Source organism: Rhinopithecus roxellana, chromosome 3 (assembly GCF_007565055.1).
Source record: "Rhinopithecus roxellana isolate Shanxi Qingling chromosome 3, ASM756505v1, whole genome shotgun sequence".
Classification (NCBI taxonomy): Eukaryota; Metazoa; Chordata; class Mammalia; order Primates; family Cercopithecidae; genus Rhinopithecus; species Rhinopithecus roxellana.
Window position 1 is genome coordinate 65,466,512 of NC_044551.1, and position 22,529 is coordinate 65,489,040.

General features: G+C 42.3%; 1 protein-coding gene across 1 annotated transcript; it reads left to right on the forward strand.

The window, feature by feature from the left end:
• The first annotated feature begins 3,677 nt into the window (after positions 1-3,677).
• CRHBP (corticotropin releasing hormone binding protein) lies at positions 3,678-20,208 on the forward strand. The gene is made up of 7 exons (XM_030927361.1): positions 3,678-3,956; positions 4,346-4,439; positions 4,775-4,932; positions 6,397-6,607; positions 9,528-9,676; positions 14,127-14,244; positions 19,473-20,208. Exons 1-7 carry the CDS (start codon positions 3,876-3,878, stop codon positions 19,628-19,630), a joined length of 969 nt encoding a protein of 322 aa, XP_030783221.1. The 5' UTR covers positions 3,678-3,875; the 3' UTR covers positions 19,631-20,208.
• The last annotated feature ends 2,321 nt before the right edge of the window (positions 20,209-22,529 follow it).

The window sequence follows — 22,529 nt, forward strand, 5'->3', positions numbered from 1 at the left end:
CTAAACGTTGATGAATGAATAAAGAAAATGTGGTATATACATACAAAGGAATATTACTCAGTCAGAGAAAAGAGGAAGTCCTTGTTATATACTACAGCATGGATGAACCTTGAGGACATTATGCTAAGTGAAAGATGCCAGCCACAAAAGGGCAAATACTGCACGATTACACTTATATGACGTATCTCAAATAGCGAGACTCGTAGGAGCAGACAGTAGAATGATAGTTGCAGGGATTGGGAGGAGGTAAAATGGGGAATCACTAATAATGGGTATAAAGTTTCAGTTATGCAAGATGAATAAGTTCCAGAGATCTGTTGTACAACGTTGTGCCTATAGTTGATAATATTGTGTTGTGTACTTAAATATCTTTTAAGAGAGTAGATCTTGTGTTTTAACTCTTCTTACCACAATAAAATAAAAATAATAGCTAAATTCATTCAAACGAATCATCTTGAAAGCAACTGAAAACTATTTGGTGGTGGTTGTTGTTGGTTAACTACAATGAGGTTTTTTTTTTTTTTTTTTTTTTTTTGTTGAGACGGAGTCTCGCTCTGTCGCCCAGGCTGGAGTGCAGTGGCTGGATCTCAGCTCACTGCAAGCTCCGCCTCCCGGGTTTAGGCCATTCTCCTGCCTCAGCCTCCCCAGTAGCTGGGACTACAGGCGCCCGCCACCTCGCCCGGCTAGTTTTTTTTTTTTTGTATTTTTAGTAGAGACGGGGTTTCACCGTGTTAGCCAGGATGGTCTCGATCTCCTGACCTCGTGATCCGCCCGTCTCGGCCTCCCAAAGTGCTGGGATTACAGGCTTGAGCCACCGCGCCCGGCCTACAATGAGTTTTATTCAGTAGTCTTTACTTCTTAAAGAACGCAATGATATGTTCCATTTTCTAACATTCCAGCTAATTCATTAGTCAGGAAAGGAAAAAGGAAGTTCATCTAAAGCATGGATTAGTGATGTTCTATGTTGATGTGATAAATAAAAGAAAAAATTTATTATTACAGGCCACATTACAACTTCTAACTTGAATGCAGAGGGATTTTGTGGTCACCCTGAAAACATGGCCTATAACGTGACTGTGAAAGTCAAGTGCAGCCTGTAGAGGCTCTGCCATGAAGTGTTAGAAGCTCTCTGTGTGCGATGCGTCTCATCAGTCTAGGCACAATTTTAAATTCTGTACCTGCCCCCATGTCCATGCACTGAATATGGATCTGCTATTGTGTGGCCACCTTGGCCTTCAGGCTTAACATAGGTGACAATTTGCTCTGGGGCTTTGTGAAAGAAAAAATGTTTTAATCCTACCTAACAAAAAGAAAGTATTAGCCCTGCCTAACAATAGTTGAAGACCCCAAAAAACACCTATCAGGGACTGTATAACACTGGAGAAGCTATCTGGAAAAATATGGAGAAAAACTGAAATATTTGAAAAGAATGGAGGTTAACATACAGATAATTTCCAATCAGCATACTTGGGGACTCTGAGTTTACGCAGAACATATTTTTAAAAAATTCCAGTTTGCTTGAACAAACAACTTTCAAATATTAAGCTAATTGTTTGAATGACCAAAGCAGTCCATGAAAATAATTTATCCTTAGTCTTCACACATAGGCCTACTTATTGCCCAGAAACTTTCTCTTCTGCCTAATCCAAATTACTCTTCCATTTCTCTCACCTATTTTTAATACTTTCTCTCAGAGAGAATGGCTACCTGGCTTCTCCTTGTCTTCCAATTTAATCTTCTTAGTTTTCCTCCATCGGTTGTAGTTTCCATCTTTTAATTACCGTAATTTTTTTTTTTTAAAAAGGTAGTTTCCACTGGCTTAGTAGATATTTACCAAACTGGAGAAAACTACACATTAATTTATCCACCTAGAATTTGGTGGGAATGAGGTTCATCTTGTACTATAATTTGTGGATTAAGTAAAATCAGATGCTATGTTATGATGTTTGTAAAATCAGTCACTATGTTAGCGCTCATTCATCCCAGCTCTTGCTGTGTGTGGTTCCTGAGGAGGGGGCATCATGAGAGCCGGGTGGGAACATCAGTGTTGTCCGTGCATGTGTGTGTGCACACGTGCACATGAGCATATGCTTGTAAAGGGGCTGGTTGAAGAAGAATGTCTCCTTGGTGATGCTAACAAAGCAACATTGAGCTGGAGTGACATCAGGTGCCAGACCCCCGAAGAGGCAGAGGTCTCCAAGGTGGGTGCTGGACTGAATTCTGGGAATAGGCCAAGGACTGTGGCTACATCAATGGGAAAGAGAAAAGGGCCTGTGGCATGCCTGGTGAATGGGCCTGAGGCTCCCTCTAGGCACAAAAAGGGTGGGAGATAGACCTGAAGATGGCCTGGCATGTTTGAGGCCAGCAAGTTTGGGTTAACTTGTTTGTTTTCCTCCTCTTTTATTCTTCTCAGGTGTCTTTATAACCTTTTTAAAATTCAGGCATCTAAACAGCCCTTGGGATGAGAAGGACATGGTGGTCAGTGTCCATGAGCTTTAGGTACTCTTTTCCCTCTCACTGTCTATGGTCTGAGAACTGCTTACAAAGTTGGACTGTGGCAGAAAGGCCTCCTGATTAAACCAACAAAAAGACCACCTCTCCAGTGCTCAGAATTGTCCTGACATGAAAATAATCAAGTTCTGACACTGCCAGGATAATTACTGTTTAATTTTGAGTATTTTAAAATGGAAAATATAGCCATTCCTTCCTTTATAACTCTGTATTATGGTCTATTTGTAATAATTGTAATAACAATGCTTGGTGCAGAGACTGGAAAGGGGTAGGAAAGCCAATAGTGGAGCATCCTCATGTTTCCCACAACTTTGGACACAAAGAAGAAATTCTCTTCTCTCCTGATAAGCAGAGATAAGCTTATACTTATCTCTGGATCCCTAAGTCATCTTTTTAGCCCTGTAAATTTGCTGGTGAGCAGTTACAATAAAGCTTCCTGGCAGTTCTTTCTACCAGAGTGTTAAAGTAATCCAGGTATTTGAAGGCATGAAATGGAATGACTTAATCTCATCTCCCAGTGGTTCAGATGGATGCAAAGGTCATGGCTACAGCTGCCTGGTCTAGGAGTGTGTACATCACGTAAATATTCAGGTCAAGTGACAGAGCTCAGCTAAAATCCAGAAGTCCACTGACACCAGAGTTAGTTTTCCATGAAAGAAATGCCTGTAAGAAACTGGACCAGGATAAAGCAAAGAGTAAGGGGCAGGAAGAAAGCTTATAATTGCATTACTGCAATATTCTGCAAAATCAGACTTTTGCTTCTGTTCCACCTCTCTTTAAAGCTGAAAATGCCTCAAGTTTCTTACTGAGAGGCATGAGTAATTGCATGAATACTAAATTCTTCGACAATTTCTAGCATGGTTTCATCCAAGGTTATGTGATGAGGCTGCAAAATATAGGCTGTATATGTTTGGGTATTTTATGCATGTATGTAACTTTGTCACTTTGATTGGCAAAATGGAAAATTCCCTGAATGCCCACAGAAAAGTATAATGTAGCATTTGGCAGGTCAACAAAATGCCCTGCCTTATTCTTTGTCTCCGCCTCATTCTCCAACACTTTAGTGCACTAAGTTGTAGTGACTGAAATCATTCTTGGTGAATAATGCTGGGCCACGCTGAAAATTTGTGGCTGAGAGCTGGACCCTCGTCATCGCCACGTACTTTGTCAATGAGACAGGGTAACCCATGGTTACTGAGCTCTGATCAGTTAAGGGGCAGAGAGCCTCCGCTCCCCACTGCTCTATAAAAGAGACCCAGCAAAGGGACCCTACCAGCTTCTAGCTCTCAGTCTGCGCGAGGGTGTGGGAAGGAAAGCCCAGGACCTCCGGAGCAGAGCACAGCAGCTGCAGAGGCAAGGCCAGCATGTCGCCCAACTTCAAACTTCAGTGTCATTTCATTCTCATCTTCCTGACGGCTCTAAGAGGTGAAAGCCGGTACCTAGAGGTGAGCCGCCCCTGGACTGACCCATCTCACCTTCCTTGCATGTTAACCCTAGGCGGCAGGCAGGCTGCCTCTGCTCGCAGCCTTTTGGGGTTCGCTGTTTCTTCCCACTCTGCTGGATGCTCTCTTGCCCCTGGTTTCCACTATCCTGTTCTCCCTCCTTGCCTCTGAGCATCCCAGACTGCCTGCCTGCCTGCCTTCCTCTGGCCGCTAGGGATACCCCGGCCTGATGGAGAGGGTCTAAGACCGTCCCATCTTCTCCCGACACGGGAAAACATTACCCCTCTCTCTTTATTTGCTATGCTGAGTGGCAGGGAGGGTGCCCCGCTCCTGGCCCCCTTTTTTATCCCCAGCCCTTGAACTTTTCCGGACTGACCCGTGTTCCTTGCCAGCTGCGGGAAGCGGCGGACTACGATCCTTTCCTGCTCTTCAGCGCCAACCTGAAGCGGGAGCTGGCTGGGGAGCAGCCGTACCGCCGCGCTCTGCGTGAGTCGAGGCTGCCCGGCTCGCGGGCGCCTGGGACGCGGGGAAACTGGGACTCTGTGCGGAGGGCAGGGGTCTCGCGGGCATCTCGGGTAAGGGGTTGGCCGGAACCGCCAGGGGCGCGTTAGCCCCTCGCTAAGGATCGGTCCGCGGAGGCGCTCCGGGAGGGGAAGGAGGTGGCGCGCCGCGGGCGCGGGAACCCAGCGCAGCCGAGGCTGGAAGTCGGAGCGCTGGGCGCTACAGAGCCCGGGAATGGGGCGCGCGGAGAGGGGCCGCCCGAGGCCGGCGCCGCGGCGGCTGCAGCCCGGGACTTATTGCCCCGTGCCCTCCTCCCCCAGGGTGCCTGGACATGCTGAGCCTCCAGGGCCAGTTCACCTTCACCGCCGACCGGCCGCAGCTGCACTGCGCCGCCTTCTTCATCGGCGAGCCCGAGGAGTTCATCACCATCCACTACGACCAGGTCTCCATCGACTGTCAGGGCGGCGACTTCCTGAAGGTGAGGCGCCCACGGCCCGCCAGCCTAGCCGGGGAGGGGGTTAGGGGGCGGCACGGGAGGGTTGGAAAGGGCTGGGACATTGCAACCAGCGTGGGGCTGCCGAGCGTGGGTAGCCGGTGGCAATTCTTAGACACTTCGCTGGTGCCCGAGTCGCAGAGGCGCGCTCGAGGACCCCCACACGGCGAGAATCTCGCCCTTACCCGAAGACCTCGTGCCATACACATCCAGTAGGGCTCCGGTCGGTGCCTCTGGACGCTGCCATGGTTTACATTCCCTTCTAGGCGCTTTCGAGGCCCGGGGAGCTTCTAAAGACTTGAACTCGCAGCGCAGAACGCTGCGACGCAATCCGGGGCCGATGAAATATGATTAAAAACCAACAAGCTCGAGCGCTGCGGTCCACCAAGCAGGCCGTCTTGGTTAGAAGGCCCGCCCCACACGTCTCACATCTGATCCCGCCTCGCTCCTGCTGGTCCACGCTCGGCGCACAGAGGCTGTCTTCAGTGCGCCGGTGACCCGATTTTGGAGCAGGAGGGGACTGGCTGCCGAGGGGGCATCTAGATGGAGATAGGTGGGAGGGGAGGACAAGACCCCCAAGCTCACTGCCTCCCTGATTCCAGTCGTCAGACTCCATAAGTATAACAGGGCAGAGTGGGATGGCTGATGGAGCTCTACTGTCCAATTAAAATAATCATGATTAACATCTCCAAAGTAGGATTGTTTTGGAACCTGTCACGTGCGTTAGAAATAATCTGTAGCTGGGTTGTTGGTAATTTTGCTAATGTGGACTAGATTGGACTCATTAAACTGGAGACCTGTGGTGATTTTGAGGGTCAGGTCAATAGACTCTGACCCTTTGTTCAACTGTAAACTTTAACAAGTGAAGGAAAAATGTCCCAGGTAGTATACCAGCCATCATTGCCTGGCTGTTGAAGCAGTTCTTGACATTTTAAAATAATATGTGATGATATTAAAAAAATGAGAAAAATGGGTGTATATAGCCATTAGCAGGTAAAGTTGCTGCTCCAGTTTTTTATTTTGCATCTATTTTCAAGATACTTTGTTCACATTTCAATGACTAGAGGAAAGAGAGAAGCTGCACAAAACCCAAATTATGCTTTTGTGGGATTCTTCTGAAGGTGAGAGGTAGAAAATATGACCAAGGTAAAAATGTACATTGGCTGTGGTTTTATTTACCAAAGTGGTTGAAATGATAAAGTATAAGGAAGTTTACTTACTTTGGAAGCTTTAAGGCTTATAAAAATTAATTAATACTATTACTTGCAAACAACCCTCACAGTCCAATATGTACAAATGAAAAGCAAGCAGGCAGAGAGTGTGGACTGTCAGTTCTCACTTATGACTGAAGGCCCATTGGTGGATGACTTTTTCCCCCTTTTCAACTCTCTTCAGACTTCAGGAGCTGATGGAAATGATAGCATCTATAGTCTGTATTTTTTTTCAAAGGTATTTGATGGTTGGATTCTCAAGGGGGAGAAGTTCCCTAGTTCCCAGGATCATCCTCTCCCCACAGCTGAGCGGTACATAGATTTCTGTGAGACTGGTCTTAGCAGGAGGAGCATCAGATCTTCCCAGAATGTGGCCATGATCTTCTTCCGAGTCCGTGAACCAGGAAATGGATTCACATTAACCATGAAGACAGACCCCAACCTCTTTCGTAAGTGTTCTCAGTCAAAAGGCAGAACTTGGGAGTCAGACTGCTTTTTGAAAGTAGTATCATTGCACAGACTTAAAGAAATTTGAACTGAGGAATGATTTGAATGGAAATTTTTTTGTAACTAGAAATGACCTAAAGGATAGTTTCTATTCTTTATTATGAATATCAAATCACAGTTTTAAATTTATTTCCCAGGTTAGGTAGTATACTAATTTATGGTGAGTACAATTCAATCTTTTCTCCAAAGTCTTGCTCTGAGCTCCTCAGGTTCTACGATGCATTTAGTGATAAGCCTTAATCTTCCAAGTCATTTCACTAATCCAGGATAAGCTTGAGGGATCGGATATAAAGTTGCAGTCTTAGAGATATTCAGGCCCGGGCTTGAAAGTCTCCATGTCTTTCAGCCTGTGCCTGAATGTGGTAGACAGATATCATGCCCTGACCAGAGGGTTGGATTATAGCATCTCAATGTTACCTTCTGATTCTGAGCCCACCACTCTAATTTAGTTCATTTCCGGTGGACACACATGTAGCTTATGCTACACAACTGAACAGCCCTGGCCTAAAGCATATTATCTTTATAAAAATGAGTTTACTCAGGCGGTGGCTCACGCCTGTAATCCCAGCACTTTGGGAGGCCGAGGCAGGTGGATCATGAGGTCAGGAGATCGAGACCATCCTGGCTCACACAGTGAAACCCCGTCTCTACTAAAAATACAAAAAATTAGCCGGGTGTGGTGGTGGGTGTCTGTAGTCCCAGCTACTCGGGAGGCTGAGGCAGGAGAATGGCGTGAACCCGGGAGGCAGAGCTTGCAATGAGCTGATATCATGCCACTGCATTCCAGCCTGGGCGACAGAGTGAGACTCCGTCTCAGAAAAATAAATAAATAAATGAGTTTACTCATCTGCTAATTGTTTTTTTCCCCATTAAGAGAAAAATCTGTTAAAAAAAAAATTAGAAAAGGAACACATATCACTCATTTTTGCATACAATAGAATGAATATTAACATTTCATGTGGCTGAAAGATGGGGCCTAATCTGCCAAAGAATAATGTACTACTGATCTTTTGATTTCTAGTTCTGAAAAAACAAAAGAATTTTTGAAAAAGCCCTCCAAAAAGACTGTTCCTGAGGACTGCAATAGAATAATTCTAGAAGACAAAATAAAGAGTTTCCCCTATATTTTGTTTAGTTAGAAATCAGAAACCTCCTGGGCCAGGCGTAGTGGCTCATGCCTGTAATCCTAGCAGGATTACAGGCCAAAGCAGGAGGATCACTTGAGCCCAGGAGTTCAAGATCAGGCTATCCCACAAAGTGAGACGCTGTCTGTATTAAAACTTTTTAAAAAGTATATTAAAAAAAGAAACTTCCTAGAACCATCAAGGAATTTCAGTTCTTTTTGAAAGTAAGTATAATTAAAAATATGAAAAGGAGGCAAGAGGTGTTTCTGATCTGTTCTGATGAATGTTGATTCATCCGGTAATCACAAAAAAAAGTACAAATTCTGATGCTTCTAGTTTCATATCTAGACTAATTAATGTATTATAGATTTATTTATTTATTTATTTGAGGTGGAGTCTCCCTCTGTCACCCAAGCTGGAGTGCAGTGGTGCGACCTCGGCTCACTGCAACCTCTGCCTCCCGGGTTCAAGCAATTCTCTGCCTCAGCCTCCCGAGTAGCTGGGATTACAGGCGCCTATCACCACGCCCAGCTAATTTTTGTGTTTTTAGTAGAGACAGTGTTTCACCATCTTGGCCAGGCTGGTCATGAACTCCTGAGCTCGTGATCCACCCACCTCGGCCTCCCAAAGTGCTGGGATTACAGGCGTGAGCCACCACTCCTGGCCAATGTGTTGTAAATTTAGATTTGAGATATAAAACAAAAAATTGTAGAAGTTCTTGGGAGTAAAATAAACATTAAAAATGCACCTTTTAGTTAACTTATCACTTAACATGCAGTAAATATTTATCAGCCTTAAGACTACTGTCTTTCACTTTTTTTCTCAGCCTATTTTCTCACTATTAGAAAAATACTTAAAATAGGCCTGGCGCGGGGGCTCACTCCTGTAATCCCACACTTTGGGAGGCCGAGGCAGGTGGATCACTTGAGGTCAGGAGTTCGAGACCAGCCTGGCCAACGTGGTGAAACCCTGTCTCTACTAAAAATACAAAAATTACCCGGATGTTGTGTCACATATCTGTAATCCCAGCTACTCAGGAGGCCGAGGCAGGAGAATCGCTTGAACCGGGGAGGCGGAGGTTGCAATGAGCTGAGATTGCGCCCCTGCATTCTAGCCAGGGTGACAGAGAAAGATGCCGCCTTAGAAAAAAAAAAAAAGAAAAGAAAAGTACTTAAAATAAGCCTGGGGCCATGGTGAAGCTGCTGAGCTGCATCCTAGGCCCCAGTCTTAAAAAAGTTTTAATTAAAAATTAAATTTTTTTTAAAAAAGGAAAATAAATAAGAATGAAAACATACTTAAAATTAATTATTTACTTTATTATTTAAAAATAGAGTTTGAGTTTTGGACTCACCATTAAGCCTTGATTTTTCCACATTCCTAGCTTTAAGCTGAACTCTAGTTAACTCAAGTGCTCCTAGAACTAATACCAGCTAGTATTTGTTTGGGTGCTGAGTTATGTCTTTTGATTGTTATAAACAAGGTAACCCCCTAAGATTAACATTAGAAGCCCCCTCACAGCCCAGGGCCTCCTGACGATATCCACGTGTCACTGATGGTTTTTGTTCCCCAAATCCTTTCTGTCTCCAAATTGCTTTTGTGGTATATATGCTCTCTTCCTGGGCAGAAGGCCCTAGATCATGAACAGGAGCCCTAGAATAAGATACAGTAAATGTCTATAAAAACCCAGCAAACCAAGTAATGGAAACATGAATTTTTTTTTTTTTTCCTTTCTACAAAGCCTGCAATGTCATTTCTCAGACTCCAAATGGAAAGTTCACCCTGATAGTTCCACACCAGCATCGAAACTGCAGCTTCTCCATAATTTATCCTGTGGTGATCAAAATATCTGATCTCACCCTGGGACACGTAAATGGTCTTCAGTTAAAGGTGAGTTGTTTACTTGTTTCCTAACCATTTGATAAGGCCACAGCTTTAATCAGAGGAGAAGCAATCATACAGGGCAAATCTGGACACTAGGTCGCTCTGATGAGCTCTTAAATCTCACATGTGTTTGCCCTAGCTGCTTTGACTAAGCCCCTCTTCTATTTCAGTTATGCAGCAAGTTGCATACTCAGGTGCCCCTTCTGACTACTTGAATACTTTCCTTGTGATGTAAGAAATGTTTTCAATTGGTAAAGTTGTGGTATATAATTACAATTGAACTCTCTTGTACTTGCCTCTTTTACAAAATTTCTCTCCTAGCAGAACGTAGTGTGAGTCATCTACACAGCTGTTTTTCTGATTATTGGAATTTTCTTTTGACACAAGGAAGTATCTCATTGACAGAACTGTGTTGTGAAGGAGTGCTAACTGTAGCATAAAATACAAAATTGGATTTTTAGATTGCAAAATACAGTAAAGCTTTGAAAGGTATTTGGCATGACATTTAACTCAATACATTTTGCCTAAAAAATATTAGCGGATAATCCCTATCAACTTATTTTCGAATAAACTTCTGTATGGACCTTAAAATTCAGGCTGAGTTTGACCGCATTTTCTTGCACTGGCAGCATTTTCCCTCTGAGTCATCCTCATTTCCTTTTACTTTCTCACATGACTAGGTTAAGATAACTCATGTATTTGCTGCTATCAAAGGCAGTCATAATTCCTAATCAGACAGATTTTAGTGACAACCAAATAAATAGAACTAGGACTGAAAAAAGGAGTATATCCAATTTCCTTTAAGCCCTAAATTCATGAACTAGTGCCTGCTTTTTTCTTAGTGGAAGAATAGTCCTTTGATAAGGACACTTTTGGGTATCTTTGGTACAGTCTTACTGGCTCGATATTATTTGTATGTCATTCTTGATGTAAAATATAGAAGATGAAAGGTGTGAGCATAGACTAGGAGATCTAAACTTGAGTTATTGGGGCTATCGAGGTAATCTTGGTGTTTCCTCCCAAACAATTTAGAGCCTACAGTGTTTTAGGCATCTGTTTCTTCACAAAATATTTTTTGAGTGCTTAGCATGTGCCAGGCACTATTGCAGATGCTGGAAATTAGCAATAAACAAGACAGGTCCTGCTCACAGGGACCGTGCATTCAAGTGGGATGAGACAGGCAAAACTGCCATGTATTTCAAATGGTGGCAAGTGCTATACAGAAAATGCAGCAGAATAGTGTGGTAGACAGTGACTGGGAGCATGGGGGTGGATGGAGAGGCAGGGGGCTACTTGTGATAAAGTGGTCAGGAAAGAAACCTTTTGAGAAGTGAGACCTGAGTGACAGATCAGAAGGAGCCAGCAGCTGTGAGAACAGGGAGCAGAGGGAACAGTGCAGAGGCTCAGAGGCAGGAATGGGCTTGCTGGATTCCAGAAATGGAAGGAAGAGGAGGATTGGCATAAGACAGCTTCAGGGAGATGGGCAGGGCCAGAGTGTGGTGAGCCCTGCAGGCCACATTAGGGAGTTCAAGTTTATTTTAAGTGCAGTGGTAAATCACTGAAGAGGTTCAGGGAGGAAAGCAACATGATCTGATGTATGCTGTCTAAAATGTCACTGTGCCTTCCATGCAATGAATGGGCTGTCGGGCCATGCCACCCTTTCTATGGCCCTGGTGAGATGTTTCTTTAGTTATTATTAATGTATCTATCAGGATTATTTTCTTAAACCTCCCAGATTTCTACGTATTGGAAGATGAGTTCCACCAAAATAAACAAAACCAAAACCAAAAAACCTTCAATTTTGCACATTGAGTTGGTGTGAGGATCTTACATTTGGTACAAGGAATATAAGTACTTCTTTTTATTTTTATTTTTTTTGAGATGGAGTCTTGCTCTGTCACCCAGGCTGGAGTGTAGAGGTGCAATCTCGACTCACTGCAACCTCCACCTCCCAGGTTCAATCAATTCTTCTGCCTCAGCCTCCCGAGTAGCTGGGATTACAAGCATGAGCCACCACAACTGGCTAGGTTTTTTTCTTTTTTCTTTTTTTTTTTTTTTTTGTATTTTTAGTGGAGACAGGGTTTCACCATATCGGCCAGGCTGGTCTCGAACTCCTGACCTTGTGATCCACCCGCCTCGGCTTCCCAAAGTGCTGGGATTACAGGCATGAGCCACTGCTCCTGGCTAAGTACTTTTTTGGTACATTATTGTGAGCTAGGCAAAAGATAGTAGTGGCTTAGAACCTCAACAAAAAAATTTAGGGAATCACTGTTGAGGAACTGAACTTCAGAGGTCCCCACATAACTCAGTTTGTAACATTGTAAGAAAAGCTGAGAGGTTTGCAAAGAAGGGAGAAAAATCGTTGAACAGCAAGGAATAGGTGCACCTAACTTTCTTGTTTCTTTGTTTTGTCCCCCTCTCTTTAGTTTCTATTTCTTTCTAGCTTCTTTATTTCCCACTTCTCTCTCCTGAGTCTTCCTTTTTCCCTGTAACAGCACCTGCTGAATTTTGGAACCTATAAAACTAAGTGGAAAATTTAGTCTTAAGAGATGTTCCTCCTGGACGTCCTCTGCTCAAGGGAAAGGCAATTAAGGTTTTTTTCCTTTACTGATAAATTGCTTATTCCACTCTCAGTACAAGAACATGAAGCCCTGTATACAGTGGGGCTAATTAAACCTCTATTTCATCATTTGATGCAATTATATATAAAGCCTCTAAGCATCAAACCCAGCACATAGTAGGTAGGCCCTTTAAAAATAAATATCCCCACCTACCCCTGCTCATTAGTGAAGCAGTTGCCATTATGTTATTTTCCAATTTGCTGTTTAGTTCCAGTTGTATTTCAATGCCCTTCTTTTTTTTTTTTTTTTTTTTTTTTTTCCTGAGATAGAGTCTCACTCTGTCACCCAGGCTAGAGTGCAATGGCACGTGATCTTGGCTCACTGCAACCTCTGCCTCCCCGGTTCAACTGATCCTCCTACCTCAGCTTCTCGAGTAGCTGGGACTACAGGTGTGCCACCGCACTTGGCTAATTTTTGTATTTTTAGTGGAGATGGGGTTTTACCATGTTGGCCAGGCTGGTCTTGAACTCCTGACCTCAAATGATCCACCTGCCTTGGCCTCCCAAAGTGCTGGAATTACAGGCATGAGCCACCATGCCTGTCAGTGCCCTTCTAAATGCCTGAATGTGTGTGCTTATGTGTGTGTGTGTGTGTGTGTGTTTTAAGTTCTCTATTTTAGATTTTGGTTCCTATGTGTTAAGGTCTGTCTAGTTAAGTACTGAGCACCTTGTCACATACCACTAGATCTCTTAATGAGCACACTTCAATGAAGAAGAGGATCACAGGCAAAATTGTGGGGACCAGTACAAATGAAAATGTGAGAGCCCTTATTACAATTTTATTAAAATGCAACAGAGCATTAAACCAAGCATAGAGCCCTTCTAGGCACTGAATTTATGTGACTGCACAGGTGGCATACTTTTGAGACTGCCCTGATCATGGGAGATGGGGGCTCAAAGTACTTTTGGGACTGAGAGTGGTTGCTTTGTTTGTGTTGGAAAGTAAGGCAGGGGGATTGCTGTGGACAAGACAGTATGGAAAAGATGAAAAGACTGAGTGAGGTGGCTTGTGCCTGTAATCCCAGTATTTTGGGAGTCCGAGGCAGGAGGATCCCTTGAGGTTAGGAGTTCAAGACTGACCTGGGCACCATATCAAGGACCCATCTCTACAAAATTAAAAAAAAAAAAAAAATGAAGGGAAGCAGGAGAAGGTGATCATGGTGGACCACACAAAGCTTTAGAATGAATTCTTTTGAGTAGCTTGAAATAAATTTGTTTTAGTTGAAAGGAGAAAGATCATGGTAACTGTAGCTAACTTGAGCCCCAAATCAGGGTTTTATTATTTCTTTAATATACTCATAATTAATCAAAATTCTTATTGGTAGAAATGATGTGTTCCAATAGCGCACAAAGTTCCTTTACAAAGAAGAAGAGATGAGGTGAAGGAAAAACGGATGTGAAAGCCCTATTTATAAAATGTAGGTATTTGACTTCGCTTAACTGTGACTGCATGCATTAAGAAATTCGAGTGATTCAGTATGTATGTCCAAATGATTTGAAAAGTAAAGTATTTTTTTGGTTCAATTTCCGTACATCTTATACGGAGTTTACAGATTTCCATTTTATCATTCCAGTCCTTGAGCTTAAAAAAAATGAAAAAAACATGTACACACATTTCTAAAAAAAATGATTACTCAACTGATTTAGAAAAGCAATTTTTATGATTTTTTCTCTTTTAAATGTCTTTTAATTTCCGGAGTCCCAGATGTTAAATTAAACGGTATTGCCAGGATGTTGAGGGCTGATTGAGTGAATTCATGGACCCGCTGTTGGTCAAATGGTTTGACTTCTGTAATTGGTTTAAATGTGTCTTTCTCTGCTGCTTTATTCCCTTAGAAATCCTCAGCAGGTTGTGAGGGAATAGGAGACTTTGTGGAGCTGCTGGGAGGAACTGGATTGGACCCTTCCAAGATGATACCTTTAGCTGATCTCTGCTACCCCTTTCATGGCCCGGGTGAGTTATTTCTTTGATTATTATGTATGTGCTTATCAAGATTAAAAAAAAATAATCTATCCCCCAATATTTTCTACATTGGAAGGCGAGTTTCACCAAAAAAACCTTCAATTTTTCACACTGAGCCAGTATGAGGATTTGAGGCTATGTATAACATCAGTATCTTTACCAAAACATCTGACATTGGGAGAGAAACCTATGAAGCGACAAAGGTTGGCCTTAAGTAAAACTATGAAAAAGACAAAGCTTTTAAAATCTGCTTTCTTTCCATTTTCTTGGGGGTCCCTGCTTTCATTTTCTAGAGACTAAAGAGTTTATCTACTAAGTGAAACACATGGTTCAAATAGTAGATGTATCATCAATTAGTGATAGGATAATAATGAAGTAACTGTTTTTTATATATCTGTATGTATGTGTGTGTGTTACTCATAGTAAATAAACAACAAAGTGATAAGCTTTATTAGAAATTCTTAGAACTGCTAAAGTCTATAACTTCTTAACAGCTAAACTAGCCTCTCAAAGGCCAGTGTAACACAGAGGTAAATTCTGAAATCTAAAAGCGGTCACCAGTAATAGAAGACTGGTTTATTTGGCACAGCATATGCCAGATAGAACCAGATCTATGTCAGAGACAAGTGAGGATTTTCACTTTATTATGCTCATGTCAGGTGAGGATGGATGGGACTTCGTGACCTCATGACCAAACAACTCAATGAAGTCTGCGGGGAGAGGAGTCATCAAACATTACTGTAAAGGTCACTCCCACAGCTTTACTTCAACACAGGAGCCCTAGATTATCATTAAAGAGACAAAACAAAAGAACAGCAGTCTCTAATCTCAGTTAATTCTGACTGTAGCCTCCTCCCTCTCCTGTCACTGCAGATTAACCAGCTAGGCAATGACACTGCAAAGCAGACAATCCTCTTGATCAGCTGTTACCTGTAATAATTAAAACCAGGTCACACCACCAGTATTTTCTGTCTCTGAGTTGATGACGGACAAAACATTTCTAAAATAGAATTAACATAGAGTCAATTCTCCTTAACTGTGGGTTCCCCATACATGGATTCAACCAATTGCAAATAGAAAATACTCAATGTAGGCAGGGTGCAGTGTCTCACGCCTGTAATCACAGCACTTTGGGAGGCCAAAGCGGGCGGATTACCTGAGGTCAGGAGTTCGAGACCAGCGTGGCCAATATGGTGAAACCCTGTGTCTACTAAAAATACAAAAAAATTAGCCAGGCATGGTGGTGCACACCTGTAGTCTCAGTTACTTAGGAGGCTGAAGCAGCAGAATTGCTTGAACCAGGGCAGTGGTGGTTACAGTGAGCTGAGATTGTGCCACTGCACTCCAGTCTGGGTAACAGAGCGAGATTCTGTCTAAAAAAAAAAAAATTCAGTGTAATACCTGAACTTTGGGAGTCTGAGGCAGGAGGATCGCTTGAACCCAACAGTTTGAGACCAGCCTGGTCAACAGACCACACCTCCATAAAATAAAAAAGGAAATAATCAGGAAAAAAAAAAGACAAAAAAATAGAGTATAACAACTATTTACATAGCTTTTACATTGTATTAGGTATTATAGGTAATCTACAGATGATTTAAAGTATATGGGAGGATGTGTGTAGTTTGCATGGAAATAGGTAAAGGTAAAAGGTAGCCATTTACACAAGGGACTTGAACATCTGTGGATTTTGGTATCTGTGGGATGGGGAGCATCTTGGAACCAATCTCCCGAGGATACCAGAGGATGGATTATACAAAAGTCAGCACTAAAGCCTGATATGCAGTCTACCCTCCCCCAGATATACTGTATTCTAAAAGTTTCAGATGAGATTTAAGGCAGGAGTGGGCTCAAAGCAAGCTTTCCAAGCAAGGTAAAGGCAAAAGATTTCTCAAATCCCACTTTGCTGAAAACTAGAGGATTCTCTAATGCTAATTGACACTTGAGCCCTGGTTTAAACTGTCAGTGCATTCGGCCTCTCTAGCCTTTTGGGTGAACGATCTAAGGTACTGAATTACTTCCCTGCTCATGATTGGAGAGCACCTTTGAGGAGATATACCTCAGCTGGGTTAAAAGGTAAGACAAGGATTAAAGAACAATCAGGCCTTAAAATTTAGATAATTGAAGCCAAAGTAATTTTTCTGCTTGAGTGATATAACTTGAATTGGCAAAAAAGGTAATTCTAAAGCCTGGAAAACCACTTTTGCCTATATTACCTAGGTAACTGAAACCACTTTTAAGACATTTTAAGGCTTTAATCATATCACCGTTTGGTTCATTTCAGACTTTATTCCATTACTGGAAGGAGGGCCTTGATTGTAAGTTGTCCAGGTTCTTGGTGTTTTGAACAAAGAATTGGACAGAACGCACAAAGTAACAAAGGAATGAAACACAGGAATGAAGTAGCCAAAGCAGGGATTTATTAAAGGGAGAAAGCACTCCACAGGGTGGGAGTGGACCCTAGCAAGTGGCTCAAGGACCCGGTTACAAAAGTTTTCTCGGTTTCAAGTACTCCTTTCTTTTGTTTTGAGATGGAATTTCACTCTTGTTGCCTAGGCTGGCGTGCAATGGTGCAATCTTGGCTCACTGCAACCTCTGCTTCTTGGGTTCAAGCGATTCTCCTGCCTTGGCCTCCCAAGTAGCTGGGATTACAGGCATGTGCCACTACGCCTGGCTAATTTTGTATTTTTAGTAGAGATGGGGTTTCTCCACGTTGGTCAGGCTGGTCTCGAACTCCTGACCTCAGGTGATCTGCCCGCCTCAGTCTCCCAAAGTGCTGGGATTACAGGCATCAGCTACTGTGCCTGGCCTTTTGAGGTTCTTATCAATTAATTACCCCTTTTCTGGATGAAGGATTTGGTTTGTGGCTAAAGGCTGAGGTGAATTGGCACCCTATGCAGATGAAGAGATAGTCCATGCTTGGCCCACAGCCCGTCCAAGGCACTCTCCCTTTCCTTGCGAGATGTGGTGGAAGGGGAGAGTTGTAGGGAGACTAGCCTTTGATCCGTCACTACTTGGGCTTGGGGGAGATGCAGTTTTTCCTTTTGGTTCAGCTTTAGGAAGTTTGCATTAATTGGCCTTAGGTTCTCGGCCCCCAGACCCAGGTGTTTTCCTTTTGCTCCAGCTTTGGAGAGTCAGCGCGAATTGGTCTCAGTTTCCCTGCCACCAGGCCTTGGTGTTTTTCCTTGATTCAGCACGAATTACCTTAAGTTCCCTGCTTCCAGACCCTGTTCTGCTGCCTTGCTTCTTTTCTTTCTTTATCATGTTTCCATGAGCCCCTCCCGAGTTGTTCAGTGTTGAACTATTAGGGACCCTGCCCTTTACATTGGATTTTGTTAGGAATTAGTTCAAAATAATAAATAATACTCAAGTAAAGAAAATAGGACATGTTATAAAGATTAAAGTCCAGAGTAAGATCAGAAAAAGAATGGCCTCCAAATTGTTTAATGAAAGATAAATTTGGCTGGGTGTGGTAGCTCACACCTGTAATCCCAATACTTTGGGAGGCTGAAGCAGGCAGATCACTCGAGGTCAGGGGTTCGAGACCAGCCTGGCTAACATGGTGAAACCCCCGTCTCTTCTCAAATTCAAACATTAGCCTGGTGTGGTGGCACACAACTGTAATCCTGGCTACTGGGGAGGCTGAGGCAGAATAATCACTTGAACCTGGGAGGCAGAGGTTGCAGTGAGCCAAGATGGCACCACTGCACTCCAGCCTGGATGACTAGAGCAAGACCCTGCCACACAAAAAACAAAAAGAAAGAAAAAGCAAAGAAAGGAAAAGAGAAATACATTTGGACCTCCTGGTAGAAGCTTAACTAGACTCCCTGGTACTTATATTAAAATAATTATAGGGCTTTTATTTATTACGTCATCAAATTGACTTTTATCTCAATAACTCTGTTGAACTGTTTACTTTATTTAAATCCAGGTACATGTTTGCGTGGTACCCATTACACAAGGACAATGATACATTTCTTAAAATTTAAAAACACCTTATAGAGACAAAGTGAGGAAAAGGAAGATTGAGAAAACTGAAACAGCAGAAACAATTATTGCCTCAGGAACCAGCTTGAGGCTGCATAAATAAAAGGAAAGGAATTCTTAATGAAAATAATATGAGTTTCAGTATATAACCCATACAGAAGAGATATAAAAGTTGTCAGATCTTATACAAATAATGAATAAGACTGGATTTTTGTTTGTTTGTTTGAGATGGAATCTCACTCTGTTCCCCAGGCTGGGGTACAGTGGTGTGATCTCGGCCCACCACAACCTCCACCTCCCAGGTTCAAGTAATTCTCCTGCCTCAGCCTCCTGAGTAGCTGGGCCTACAGGCGCACACCACCATGCCTGGCTAATTTTTGTATTTTTAGTAGAGACGGGGTTTCACTATGTTGGCCAGCCTGGTCTCAAACTCCTGACCTCCTGATCTGCCCACCTTAGCCTCCCAAAGTGCTGGGATTACAGGCATGAGGCACCGCGCCCGGCCGAATAAGATTGGAGTTAACAGAAGCAAGGATATCAGAAGCCATTTGATATAAGTGGTACAGAAAAAATCAGACAAAAGTTGTAAGTGGATAATAGAACAAAAACTAGTATGTGCAGTGTATATCTATACCATGCAAAAGATCTTTTTGTTTATGTATAAAACAGATTTTTGTTTAAATTCAGAAAATGATAAACAGGTGATTTTTTTTTTTTTTTTTTTTTTGGTCTACATAAATGTCCCACAGTACATTCTATCCTCTAGCCCCCACTAAACGCCCCTTGCAACCCTAGATCTGGTGACAACCAAAAATTGCCACTGCAAATTTCCAACCTGTGCTTAGAGGGCAGTACTGTTTCCACTGCGAACCCGGAACCCAAGCAACTGTGCACACTCCAGACTGATTTTCTTTGTCTGCCTTTACCACTCAGGCTTTGCAGGCAAAAAAGGCCGAGGAGACACCTTGCCTCTTTCCAGCTAGTTTTATTTTTCTAATAGTGTTCTTGCACATGAGTAGAAAGACTGAATTCAATTACACTATTCTGTAACTAATTATAAGTTATAATAAAAATGAAACAAAAACATTTCAACTGATAGTAGATGCGTGGTTTGAGTACCTGAGAGGAAGATAGGTCTTCTTACTTTCATTGTGTTTAAGTGATCCCATCATTTAAATGATGACTGTGTGGTTTCTAACCTGCTGGGAAACTTTTATCTTTTCCATCCATTATAGCCCAAATGAAAGTTGGCTGTGACAACACTGTGGTGCGCATGGTCTCCAGTGGAAAACACATAAATCGTGTGACTTTTGAGTATCGTCAGCTGGAACCATATGAGCTGGAAAACCCAAATGGAAACAGTATCGGGGAATTCTGTTTGTCTGGTCTTTGAATAACCAACCCAGTGATTTACATGCTGATAGCTAAGTGAGTTTTTAATGGCCATTGTGTATGATTTTGATGCACAACTAGTTAAAAGCCTTTCATACCAGTCCGTATTCCCAGGCTTGAGTGCGTGCGCACGCACACACACGCATTAATTTTTGTACTTTGCTTCTTTTATGTTTGTAATCTGTAAATGAACACATGGCAGAAAATAAGCACCTGATTAGTAGGATCATTGTTCTAAATGGAAATGTTTGTAATTCTTTGATGTGCTACAAACCTGAAACTGGTAAGACAAGCACAAAGCAACGTGCAATAAAAATATTGTATCTCAAGGGAAAATACTCAAAGAAAGAAAAGCGGCAGCACTTTTATTAGTTTTATAACAGGAAAAAGTCTTGTATATAGCAAAGTAGTTGCATCTGTTTATTTTCTATTTATCATTCTGTTACAATAGATAATAGTTATAGCAGTTATTTATTGATTTGTAACAACTTGTTTTTAACAAAACTTTGTAGCATGGAAAAAATTTTCCATCCACAAATACAAACATGAATAAATGTATTCAGAATGTTGGCACCTTGATGTTGGGCTTTATTTGCTTTCCTGAGTAGTCCTCTTTCTTGTTACTATCAGAAAATAATGTTATCATGTGGTGCAGAGCCAAATGCTGAACTAAATCATTTTGGACTTCTTAGAGCTAGAAGAACTCTGGGCCATTGAAGTAGAATGATTTAAAGTAGAGGTAGAATTGCAGCGTTTGCACAAGCAACACTAACTGGCCCTGGCAGGGAAGCGGGGTACAGAGATTCATTTTCCACTATCCTCATAATACATGTTTTTGTCACGATATACATTTCTACAAAGACAGCAAGGACCTTACAACTCTCATAGACACAATTTGCAGAAATCTGAGTACTTCTTTGATACTGAAGGCAGTTTACTGTTGACTGAGCCTTGTTCCCTGTTTGGCTTAAAACTGAGCGTGTAGTATATAAAAGACATCTTGGAGCAAAAAGCAAGATTCAAAGCTACAAAGAATTTTTTTTTTTTTCTTTTTTTGAGACAGAGTCTTGCTCTGTCACCGAGGCTGGAGTACAGTAGTGTAATCTCACCTCACTGCAACCTCCGCCTCCCGGGTTTAAGTGATTCTCCTGGCTTAGCCTCCCAAGTAGCTGTGGTTACATGTGTGCCACCATGCCTGGCTAATTTTTGTATTTTTGATAGAGGCAGGGTTTCACCATGTTGGCCAAGCTGGTCTCAAACTCCTGACCTCAAGTGATCTACCAGCCTTGGTCTCCCAAAGTGCTGGGATTACAGGCATGAGCCACTGTGCCTGGCTAGAAAATTCTTTTAAGTGAACTCTTTACTTTGGATTAGTAGATGAAAGCTTCAAACTATGCCATAATTAATGGCCTTATTATGGTTCCTGAAACATATTTAATATGAAATTCATTGAAATATACTGGGACCCTATACATTGGGTTTGTTCACAACATCTGAAAACCAGGCAGAAAAAAAACAAAAACAAAAACCCAACTGATTGGAAGTGTTTCAAATACCTAGGATTTTGCATAAGTTTTGGCTCAGGAGGTATTTTGGAATGAGTGACTACTTTAGAAAATGAATGAATAAATGGATGGATGGATGGATGGATGGATGGATGGATGGATGGATGACTATAATTCTTTAGTTATATAAAATATTGGATTCTTCATTTCATAGAAACTAAATTCTATGAAGTATGAGGTTGAACCCTTTTCTTAAAAAAGATAGTCCCTCTAGCAACCCAAGAATTAAGGAAGTTACTTTTATCACCATCAGAAGTTTCTGGCTCTTAACCTTCATGACTCCCTCATGCTGAGTAAAATGCACTTTTCATTACACCTCACCATGAAAGTTAGGAAAACTTGCTTTTGTTCCTAAGGGATATTTTTCAAGCTCATTAGCCTCTCTGCAGTAAGACAGGTGCTCCTGTGGTCCTTAAGCCCTGACATTCTGTGGTCATTTGTGACATGCTTTAATTCAAAGCTTGTTGGTGAACAAAAGCTTACATTCTTTGAGAGGATGGCCATCCTGGTGAACTGTCCCCATCTTATTCTTGGACTGTCCACTACTTAGCCTACGTTCCAAAAGGATGGGGCAGCTTTCTGGAAACAAAATGGTAAATGAAATCTCTGGGGGAGATTTATAGGTTGTGTCTTCACTGGCATATCCGTCAAGCGAGTAAAAGTTTATATGAAACTATTTGACTTTCTAAGAAAGGAAGTATAGTGTAGTGGTTAAGGCCATTGAGTCTGCAGCCAATCGTCTTGGAATCCCAGCTCTGCCACTCACTTGAGCAAGTCACTTGTAAATCTCCATTCCTTAGTTTTTAATCTGTAAAATTTGCGTAATTTACAGTACGTTTACAGAAGGATAAAGGTGCCATCTTCAAAAGGTTATTGTCCACATTAAATGGTTAGATATATTTAAAGCTTAAGACCTGTGTCTCACATGTATTGACTGTTATTTTTATTTTTGTCTCTTCTAAGCAAATATGCCATTCTGGGTCCTCTGTACTCTTATTGGAACATTTGCTTTGTATGCTGAGGGATTTGCACTAATTCAATTATATTGTTTCATTCCAGGACATGTGTGAGGAAGCTAGGGTTAGTTAAGGTTGTTGTCTGTCACTGAGAAGTGTAGTAACCCCAGCCCTAATCCTCACCCTAATCCTAATGTTTGAGGATACATCATGTCAGGATTTATCTAATTCACACACATCTCTTCTCACAGCTCACCCCTGTCTGCAGCGCTGCATTGCTCCAGGACCAATCCTGACCTTGGGCAAGAGGAATTTGAATAGCTCTTGTCTGACATTCTGGTTGTGAACAAATCATCTCATAAATTGTCTGGACAATCTG

Excerpts from the sequence above, each read along its gene's own strand:
- CRHBP (XM_030927361.1), top strand. The coding sequence starts at position 3,876 with ATGTCGCCCAACTTCAAACTTCAGTGTCATTTCATTCTCATCTTCCTG. Across the intron at positions 4,440-4,774 it reads GCCGTACCGCCGCGCTCTGC|GGTGCCTGGACATGCTGAGC; the intron begins GTGAGTCGAGGC and ends CTCCTCCCCCAG. Across the intron at positions 6,608-9,527 it reads GACAGACCCCAACCTCTTTC|CCTGCAATGTCATTTCTCAG; the intron begins GTAAGTGTTCTC and ends CTTTCTACAAAG.